Raw genomic sequence first — 11,248 nt, 5'->3', positions numbered from 1 at the left:
CAGTTGTTTAAGTTTTCATTTCATGTATTTTGAAACTTTATTATTAGATGCATAAATGTTTAGGATTGTTATGTTCTCTTGATGAATTGACCCTTTTTTCATTAAGAATGACCTTCTTTATCACTGGCAATATGTCTTTTCTCCCAAATCTTCTTTGGTATTAATATAAACACTACAAATTTCTTTTCATTAATCATTACTATGGTACATATTTTTTCAACCTTTATATTTAACCTTTTTGTGTCTTTATATTTAAAAGAGATTTCTTATAGAAGCATATAATTTGGATCTCGTTTTTTTTTTATAAACAATTAGTTGTTGGGTCTTGCTTTTTTATGCAGCCTGATAACCTCTGACTTAATTGGGATGTTTAGACCATTTGTACTTAATGTGATTATTTATATGGTTAAGTATAAATCTACTTGCTTTCTGTTTATCTTGTCCTTCGTTAGCTTTTTCTTCTTTTTCTACTTCTTTTAGATTGAATATTTTTATTTCATTATATCGTCTTTGTTAATTATTCTCATTCATTTTTTTAATTGTTGCTTTAAGATTGTAGTATACATATCTTTATCATAGTTTACCTTCAAGTATAGTATGAGAACTTTAAAATAATATAGTTCCATTTCTCCCCTCCAGGCTTTTGTGCAATTTTTGTCATCAATTTTACTTTTATATATGTTATAATCTCCACACTAAGTTTTTATTAGTTTTGTTTAAGCAATTGGTTATCTTTTAAAGATATTTAAGTAATACAGAAAAAAAATCTCATACACTTACTCACATAGTTGCCATTTCTGTTGCTCTTCATCTCTATGAGTATCCATATTTCCATCTGGTTTCATCTTCTGCCTGAGGACTTTCTCTATCCTGTCTTACAATGTAGGCCTGCTCATGACGAATTCTTTCAGCTTTTGTATATCAAAAGATTCTTTATTTTTCCTACATTTTTGATATTTTTGTTGTGTATAGATTCACAGTTGACAAGTTCTTTTTTTAGTACTTTAAAGTTATTGCATTTTGACAAGAAATCTATCATCCTTTCTTCTGATTTGCTATTAACTCCATTCAGTGTATTTTTCATTTCATACATTATAGTTGTTATCTCTTAAAGTATGATTTGGCTCTTTTTTTTTTTTATCTTCCATGTCTCTGCTTAATATTTTGAACATATGACGGACTACAGTTATAGTAACTTTTAATGCCTTTATCTGCTAATTGATGTCTGGGTCAGTTTCACTTGTGATTCTTCCCTTAGTATTCTGCTCTTTGCCTGCTAGTGTTTTATTGGATGCCAGATGTGCATTTAACTTTGTTGGATGTTGGATTTTTTTTGTATTTTAATAAATATTCTTGAGCTTTATTTTTAAATGCAGTTAAATTATTTAGAAACAGTTTGATCCTTTCAAGTGTTGATTTTAAGTTTTGTTGGGCCTGGCCAGAACAGTATTTAGTCTAGGGCTAATTAGTCTACACTAGTGAGTCAAGACCCATCTGTATTCTCTATTCCATACTCCTAAAAGTATGAAGTTTTCAAATCAGGCTGGTAGGAGTAACACTGTTCCTGACCCTGCATGAATGTCACATACTATGTCGCCTGATCCTTTCGGTGAAGGAATCCTTTGTTCATCTTTGGTTAGTTTCCTCTTGTGCATTCACCAATTGCATGCTGGGAATATTTGAGTGGGACTCTGCATATTCCAGAGTTCTCTCTTTGTCAGTTCTCTCCTCTCTAGTGCTCTGACCAGGAAATTCTAGCCTCCTTGGTCCTCCTGAACTCTCAGTTCCATCTCTTCAACTCAAGGAGACTACTGGGCTCCACCTGGATTCCCCTCCCTATGCCAAATTCCAGAACCTCTCTCAAGACAGTACAGTACAGACTTATAGTACTTACTTCATTTTTTTCCTCATTTCTCAAGATCACTGTTCTTTGTTGCTTAATGTCCAATGTCTGGAAAAGTATTGCTTCATATACTTTGTCCAGTTCTTTGATTGTTTCAGGTAGGAGGGACATTCTGTCCATTATAGCTCATGTTTCCCAGAAGCAGAAATCCTTTCTTGCTTTCCAGCCTAGTAAGATGTTCTAGGCTCATCTTCTACTTTCTCTGCCCCAGCCCTAGAACTGGGCCATTCTCTAAAGAACCCTGGTTCTTTTTAGTGAAGAATGTTATTTAGAAACCCAGATCTGGGCACTTGTGATATTCATTGCTCCTGGGGAATCATTGTCAATGTGCCTCCCAATGGAGCTGAGAGGTACACAGGAAATATACGTAGACATACATGCACACATCTCTACATTTTGAAAACCTTTCACACCAGTTCCACTTGGTACTTAATTCTACTTTTCTCCCTTTTTCTATTTGGAATTCCTTTTTCCAACAGTGAGTAACCTATTCCCCCAAACTGTGCTACCACCACCACATGGTCTCTGCTCACTCCGGTGCCCCAAGACATGGATGCCCTCTTCACCCTGCTTGGGCCTGCTTGGGGCAACCCCACTAGGCTACTCTTCTGCATGGATCCCTCCTGGCACCACTTAGGCACTGGGCCACCACCACCCTTGGTGTGAACTCCTTTCTCATACCCCTCAGGCTTTCACATCCCACTCTGTGCTACTCCTGCTGCCCTTCTCTCTTCCCCTCCCCAGTTGTGGTCACTGACCTTCTTTGTCACAACCTAATGACTTGAGGAATGAATTTTTCAAAAAACAAGGGGAAGGGGACTTCTTTATACCCATACTGGTATATGATCTATATCTATTGTGTCTGTATCTAATTATGAGCAGCATATTAATGGTTCTATAAGTTTGTTTTGTTTCTTAATTTCGGTACTGTATTAGTTTGCTAAGGCTGCTGTAATAAAGCACCACAAACTGAGTGGCTTAAACAATAGAAATTTATTGTCTCATGGTTTTATAGGTTAGAAATCTGAAATCAAGGTGTTGGCAGGGCCGTGCTCACTCTAAAGGGGCAAGGAGCTAGGGCAGGATCCCTTCCAGCCCTCTGTCCTCACTTCTGGTAGTTCCTTGGCCTGTGGCAGCAGAACTCCAGTCTTCACATGGCATTCTTCCTGGGTACATGTCTGTGTCCAAATTTCCCCTATTTTATAAGGACATCAGTCATATTGGATTAGGGACCCACCCTAAGCCACCTTAACAAATTACATCTGCAACAACCCTGTATCCAAATAAGTTTATATTCTGAGCAACTTTGAATTAGGACTTCAACATATGAATTCACAGTTCAACCGTTACAGATACCCATGTAGGTACCCAGCTTTAGTAATCTGGCATTTACTCTGAAGTAGCTTGAATACTTAGAAACAAACAAGTTTTTTATATTTTCCATCTCTCTGTGACAGTTTTTTAAAATATGGTACAAGATGATATTATTAGTTATTTAGAATATCTTCATATTTACTTAATAGAATTATTTTTTCTATTTTTATTATGAAATATTTGATATCTACAGAAAAGTATATGTAAACATAGCCACGAGTTACAAAGCATAATAATGAGACAAATATGTTCCCATAACCCAACTTAAAAAATGAAACATTATAGAATACTGTATTTTTTAATTTGTTTTACATTTAAGGGATTACATCAAATTAAGAATAAATTTGATATGCTAATAACGCTGTTTTCCAATAGTGAGATCTGGAACAAGTTATTAACCTCTATAAACTTCTATATAGGAATGGTTTCGATACCTACCTTATAGGTTGCTGCGAGCATTAAAGAAGAATGTATATAAAGCACTTATTATTGGAATATAATAAATGCACAATAAGTACTATTATTCAGTAAAATGGAAATTAATATAGAAATTTAGGTTGTTTTTAATCGGCATCTTTTTCCTAATAATTATATTTCTTCGTTGTTTCATGTTAATTTTACAATTTTGTCAAGATCAAACTTAATACATGTACAGAATTACGATCTGAGTCTCATAAACGTACTCTGAAAGGAATAAAATTAAGTCAGAGGGGATATTGGTCTTTATTTTATATATTGCTAGGAATGGTAGTTTCTTCTATGTTTTTAATACATAAAGGGATTTTTTTCTATTTGAAAGTCTTAAATCCCAAAGATTAAATATCAAAGAAAAATTTTAATCTAAATTCTTTATACATGCATTCATCTTTAAGATATCTTGTTACATTTTGTAGCAAATGACTATGTATGATTGTTTTCTACATGAAAAGACAAAATCACCAGATCACTTGCCTATTTTGTTAATCCAACAAGATATGTGTTAGTTACATCATGTCTCATAAAATGGCTTTTCTTTCTTTAAGATCTCCTTGGAAAGGACTTCCAGAACTGACCAATGAGAATGGCCAATACTGCCCTTTCAGCTGTGAAACACAAGCCTGGTCAATTAGTAGTGTTCTTGAAACACTCTATGACTTATAGTTGATTCATGGATACTTATTAAGTTGCAGTCACTTATGTTATGAAATGCAGAGACATAATATAATGTAAATGTTTTATGTGCACAAGCTTGAGTCATTTTGAAAATCTCATTTATATAATATTGATGCCCAAATAGGTTAAGACTGTAAAAGCATTGATTTTTCTTTCTTTTTTTAATATACAGAGGTGCTTTTGATTTGTGTCAGAGAGAAAATCCCCATAACTAATGGAATGTTTTTCTTTCAAATTTAGTAACTTTTTTAAATGCCGAGAAATAAAGATTTTGAAATCCAGAGTTTGAAAAAGAAAGATCATGTAATCTTCAGTTTGTACATAAGTGAAAATGAAATATGAGAAAGTAATAATGAAAGAAATGGAAAAGTATCTTTAGACATGGTATACATTTTCTTTAGTGACAATATATACTGAATGAATACACTGTAGTTAATGTTCTCACCTTTTACTATGTTATTTCTAGTACCTTCCACACTGCATTTAATAACTATTAAATGAACGTTGAATTATGGAAGTGGCCACCTACAATATATGTTCATAAATGGAGCATAGATGTTCATATGTGCTTTTATTTTTTTCACTTATATATTAATATTTTTTTAATATAATGAATGCCAACAGTGTATTTAACATAATTTGCTTGTGTTAATGACACATGAGATATATAAAAAAACACAAAGCATTGAGAATTTGTTTCCTAAAAACAGTTTTACAAAATTAATCTTGAGTTTGAGTTTCCTACTATCAAATGGTTTACATTATCAGATTGCAAATTGTTGGGCTTATTTATGAGAACTTTAAAGAAAAAATGGTATATTAATTTTCTAAAACTTAATAACTATTTTTAGTTTGTGTGTAAAGGTGTGTTGATAGATTATAGTAGTTACTGGTTTCCTATTAACCAAAACCAGCCATTGACTCATTGAGCATTAAGGATAATCTTAGTATCATAAAAACAGATAAGAATTAAGTAGTTATCTTGAATTCAATAAAATTAGTTGAAAAGTTTTTCATGTTATTTTAAGATAACTTAAATCTGAAAAGTCATAAAAGGGAAAAGGTTTTTTAACATTTATGTGATTTGATATTTTGAATAGTATTTGTTTTGTAGGTAGATTTTTTTTTAATGTGTTTGTCTCAAGAAAACACTTAAAATAGATTGTTATACTTTCAGTTGAAAGACATTAGTTGCAAAAATCCTTTTATTATGATGCAATATTATTCAATGGTATGTTTATAATTACAATAATGGTACAGTAACACTTTTCTCAGTTAGAAATCACATACCCAACCACCTTAACTATGACTAAGAAGTAAAAATGAAGAAAAACAACTATAACTTTTAAATAATAAAAATATGTAAATGCTTCAGAGGTCAAATACCAATATTCTGAAGTTCATGCAATTTACCGTAAGATTACCTGCACACCCTTTTTCAAAGCTGACCCTACTTTAGAAATAGTTTTAATTAGCTTAGTTTTCTGATTTTCCTACCTAAAGCAGATTAAGCCCTACAAATTTAAGGACAGTTGTAATAATAATCTGACTTCTATCTACAAACGCATTGGTTTCCAAGTTTCTCTTCTTTCAGTTCTCATTGTATAACCTTCTCTAACCTATGCAGTTAAAATACCTTCCTTGAGAGAGAGAAACTTTAGTTATTATCAAGGGTTTATGTAGTTCTGTTGCTCTAATTTCTATATTAAAGGTGATAAGAAAAGTAACGACCAACATATTTAATGAAAGCAAGAAGTAATGAAAGCAAGAAGTTAAATGTGATAAAAAAGTTAATAATAAGTAAATGAGTTGACAATTTTAAAAACAGACATATTGGGCAGATACTCACCTCAGTAAATTTTTAGGCTTATTAATGAAAGAACATTGTAATAATCGATATGATCTATTTTAAAATTTAAGAAGGTATGCTACACATTATTTCATTAAAGATAATTAAAATAACAGTTTTAGACTATAGAGGGATAAATGTCATTTGACTAAAAAACATTTAAGTAGAATGAGTGACGTTGGATTACATTTCGAGAATGGCTCTGTGCCTTGTTTCTTCACTAATGCAAATCAACCCTACTCTTTAATATGAGATGTAAGATTACCAGTTTAACCAGTATGCTATGATAATTTATTAAGTTTTAAAGATAACTGAAGAAGCATGAGACCTGTCATATCTATGGACCTTATAACCTATGTGAATTTTAGCTCATTTCTGACATGTCTTCAACTGCTCTATCTAGTAGGCAAATGTCATTTTTGTGTATGTGTGCCAAGAAAATAAAAATCTTTTCTAAAGGTTTGTATTTTGTTTTTATTCCGTTATTTACCATTGAACTAATTGGTTGTTGCTGACTAAGATTTGATTTTGGTGGGGGTGGGGGATGCTTATCTTTTTTGGTAAGATGTATGAGGGCAGAGAGAGAAGGAAGAATTATAGGCTGTTTAGTAATGTAATAGCCATGTTGAAATTAACAGCAAAATAAATTTTTGATATATAAGTAAATCTGTTAGCAACTCTACACTCCCCTGGTATTTCTTGAAACCTTTTATACTACCACGATGTTTTTATTTACCTTTCATCAGCTTACTAAAGGCAAATACTACAGGCCAGAATGATGCAATGTAGATGGGTTTTTCCTGGAGTGACCAAAAAGAATTTTTCACTTTGAATTTTACTACTGAGTAATGTATACATATATAGAGAATGGCCAAAGTTGATCCATTTGGTCTTTGCCTTAATCACTGTTGGTTCATTTTCACCACAGATATATATATCTTTATATTCAAGATAAAAAGTATTAACCTAAAACTCCAAACCTCTAATAGCAAAGATTTTATGAATGAATTTGTCAAACTTGCCAAACAAGGATGATGGTAATGCCTACCCTGCAGGATAATAAGGACTCATGAAGGTAACCCGTAGTATATCAGGATTAAGTTGACTGCATATAACAGAGCCCAAATAACAGTGGTATCAATGAGATAGAGGCCCAGAGGTATGCAGTCCAGGCCTTACACCTGGTTCTGTGGTCATCAGGAACCAATGCCAGCATCTAATGACAAAGAATATTCAATGATATTCCAGGTGTAGTTTTTTAGTTTTAGTTCGTCTCCTAGGTTTTTTTGAGCAGAGGTGAACAATAATCTCTTTGCTTATTTTATTCAGTGATTTCTCCAAATTATTTTTCCTCTTGACTTTCCAAAGCCTGATCTTGGGAAAACAAGACCTCAAAGTTTAGATCATCCAAATTAGTTGCAAATTTTATGGCTTGGTTAAAATAAGAATTGTATAATTCATAACTTTATATTTATATTTTTAAAATATATAATTTTATACTCATTAAATTTTAAAGAAGCAAAATAGCTGTTATTGACATAAGGCAAGATGGAATTTTGTGCAGATTTGTTTGGGGTTTGATTAGTTTTAATTCTACTTTGATCTTTCTCATCAGACAAAAGGAAAAAATGTATTTCAGCAGACAAATAAATGAAAGACTTTGGAATAAATTCCTAGAGTGCAGTTGTTTAATAGACTTAGTCTTTCCTTGTTTGAGTGTCTTTAAAAAGCCTAAGCATTTTTTGAAGTAATTCAAAAAAGTCTCTCTAAGACCTAGAGAGACTTTCTATTAAATGAAACTAAGGTTCACTTACTAGAATTCAGCTCTGATTACTCAGAAATAAGCAATTATGTTGCTTCCCTTAGAGGGTCTTCATTTCTCATAATGTGATTGTTCCATTGGGCCATGTGTGACTTTAGTGTTTAAAAGATGCCATATTCCATAAAACATGGCACCCTAAACCACTGCTGCCCAACCTACTACATACTGTAGAATACAGAAAAGATATTTACGCAGCATTCTGTGGTAAAAAGGGAAGTATGCTGCTGGTTGCTGACAGCTAGTGAGAGAGATGTGTTGCCCGAAAGGCTGAGGAAAACTCATCTCTCTTGTAACCTTTTCATCATGGGGTCCCACATTAGTAAGGATACAGCCCCCAGCACAGAGGCTAACTACTTTACCTTTGCCCAACCTAAGAAAGAACAAACTATAATTAAAGGAGAGAATGGTGCATTGGACTTAAGGGAACGGCTTATCAGTTTTTAGCCTAGAAACTTCTTAAGGAATGTTCAAGTATAATTGCTTGCTAAAGAAAAAAAATTGTTTTAAAATACACTGCCCATATAAAAGGTATATAACACATATGCACCTTTAAAAAATAATTAACAACCGTGAACACAGAGTTGAAAAGCTAAAACAAATTTCCTGTCCCTATTCTAAACAATACTGAGACCAAACAAAGATAATAGCTGCATATGCCAGGAATTCTTGCTCTAGGAAGGTAAGACAGTAAACCAACTAACAGTTTGCTTATCAATATTTTCCTGATAATCACCTTGCTCATCAATATTTGCTTCAGAGGTCTTTGGGAATGAAGCGATCTTCACACTGAACACTGAGGGCCAAACACCTTTCTAATCCGTCAAACCATCTGACAGACAAGTGAGAGACAGCATCAAACTCAAAAGCAGGCAGAATGGTGGTTTCATGCTGTATGTTAGAGAACACTCCCCACTTTAGCATTATCTTTCAAATGACAAAAATTGTCCATAGGTGCTACATTTTATTGAAGTGTAACTTGAAAATGCATTTATCAGATGGTAGGCATGATTCTCTATCCAATCAAGTAATTCATAAATATTTTGTATAATCTACTGTTTCAAAACTTGGGTAATGACCTTTTTTTTTCCTTCCAGCTTTATTGAGGGTATAATAGACTCTTGTCTTCTTTGTACTCCTGTCGAAAGATTTCTATACACAATTTAGAAATAGGGTAGCAGTCCTATTGAGGAATAGCTGAGCAGTTTTTATAAAATTCTATTATCTTGTTAGCTCACCTTCCATTTCTTCTTTGTTTCCCTTAACTCTCTTTCTCCCTTTTCTTTATTTTTTTCCCCTCCTATTTTGTTTTATTCCTGAAAGTACCTTATTCTTACCATAAGAACTATAAACATTGCATGGTCTCATGGTAGTATTCACAGATTTTTAAAAAATGAACAGCTTTGAGTTCAATACATACAGAATCTAAAATTCCTTGGACAAAACTTTGAAAACAATCATTCCAGTGACAAAGCAACTAGATATTTGGTTCCTATGGCGGAGAGATCAAGGAATTCAAGAAGCGAGAATTCATATCAAAATGATAACATATATTTAAAGTGACTTCTGTGGAACATGGTAATTCTTTTTGTATTCTAAAGAAAATTCTAAATCACCTAATCATTATTTCTGGAATGTCACCAAAAAACATCTTTGAAAACTTAGGTATGATTAGGCCTTTTTTTTTTTTTTTTTGCCAGATTCTTAAACTTAGGATTGATTTTAAAAGTCCTTCCAGGACCCCCTCTGCAAGCTCACTGAAGCCCCAGGAATGTTGTGCACAATCAGGAACACATCCCGTCACTGGTGCTTAGTGCCAAGTGCCATTTTGGAGGCTTAGCAAGCAGGGGCGAAGACCACCAGGGGGCAGTGTGTGTTTAGGTCACTTCTCTGACTCACCTGGACATTCACTGGCAGATGCAGTTGTACAGTTTTCTCCAGTTGGAAGAACTAACACTTTTAAACTAACGTGGGGCCTTTGCCAACCAGTCAGACCATGCATGTTTGCTTTAAATTTCATGATAAATCTAACTTTATATTAACTTTAATCATACCATAAAGTATGGACTTTTTTTTTTCTCATAAATGAAATTTTACTTTCCTTTTAGATCAATATTGAGCATAATTATTTCTGCTCTGCCTTGTTACTCTCTACCCAAAAGCCTTTCCAAATTTCCAAACTTCTCAATAGCCTTATGGGATCGTTGATATTTCCCTTTGAGAGGAATTAACTGATTCTAAAAGGAAAGAGATGACTTTTTAACAAATCACTTGGTAAGAGACAGTGCCAATTATGACAGTCAGCTCTGAAATCACAAATTCTTCATGTGTTCATTAATGACATCATGGTAATTTTTCCAGTTGTCATTATTCTCTTTATTAGTAAGTTAATTCGTGGATCTTTATAGAAATGAAATCCTTATTGTGGTAATCATTTCTCAATATAGAGGTATAGCAAATCATCACATTGTTCACCTTAAAATTACACAATGTCATATGTGAATTATATCTGAATAAAACTGGGGGGCGGGGAAGAAACCCAGGCCCCAAACCCAAAATAAAGTATATTATTTCAACAGTAGATAAGGTTGAAGTTTTAATTCATGAAAAAATTGAAGAGTTTGGGGTTTTTTTCTCTTTTTTTTAAGTTGGGAAATGAATTTTTTTTTCAATTACAGTTGGCATTCAATATTATATTAATTTCAGGTGCACAGCATAGTAGTTAGACATTTACCTACTTTACGAAATGATACCCCCCGATAAGCCTAGTACCCACTTAGCACATATGTAGTTATTACAATATTTTGACTATATTTCCTAAGCCGTACTTTACATCCTTGTGACTATTTTATAAGTGCCAATTTGTACTTTTTAATTCTTTCACCTTTTTCACCCTGCCCTCCAGCCTCCTCCCATCTGGCAACAATCAGTTTGTTCTCTCAATGAGTCTGTTTCTGTTTTGTTCGTTTATTTTGTTTTTCAGATTCCACATATAAATGAAATCAAATGGTATTTGTCTTTCTTAGAATAATACTCTCTATGTGTTGTTTTTTTTTTTCCAACCAGTTAAAAGATTTTGATTTCAATTTAGAATAGTAGGGAGATGGGGGTTGCAAAGCACCTTGGCATAAGGCCTCTATGGATAACAATG

At 33.1% G+C, this 11,248-nt stretch overlaps 1 protein-coding gene across 1 annotated transcript in view; it reads left to right on the top strand.

Moving 5' to 3' along the window:
- Window positions 1-6,740, top strand: part of AGL (amylo-alpha-1, 6-glucosidase, 4-alpha-glucanotransferase) — a 63,567-nt gene extending 56,827 nt beyond the window's left edge. The window contains exon 33 of the mRNA XM_023535083.1: window positions 4,300-6,740. Coding sequence (XP_023390851.1) covers window positions 4,300-4,417 — 118 coding nt within the window. The 3' untranslated portion in view covers window positions 4,418-6,740. The remainder of the gene's footprint in view (window positions 1-4,299) is intronic.
- Window positions 6,741-11,248: the final 4,508 nt, after the last annotated feature.

The sequence above is a fragment of the Pteropus vampyrus genome, unplaced genomic scaffold (genome assembly GCF_000151845.1).
Source record: "Pteropus vampyrus isolate Shadow unplaced genomic scaffold, Pvam_2.0 Scaffold6, whole genome shotgun sequence".
Lineage (NCBI taxonomy): Eukaryota > Metazoa > Chordata > Mammalia > Chiroptera > Pteropodidae > Pteropus > Pteropus vampyrus.
Note: the sequence above shows the minus strand (reverse complement) of the source record. Positions and strands in the feature narration are given on the sequence as shown.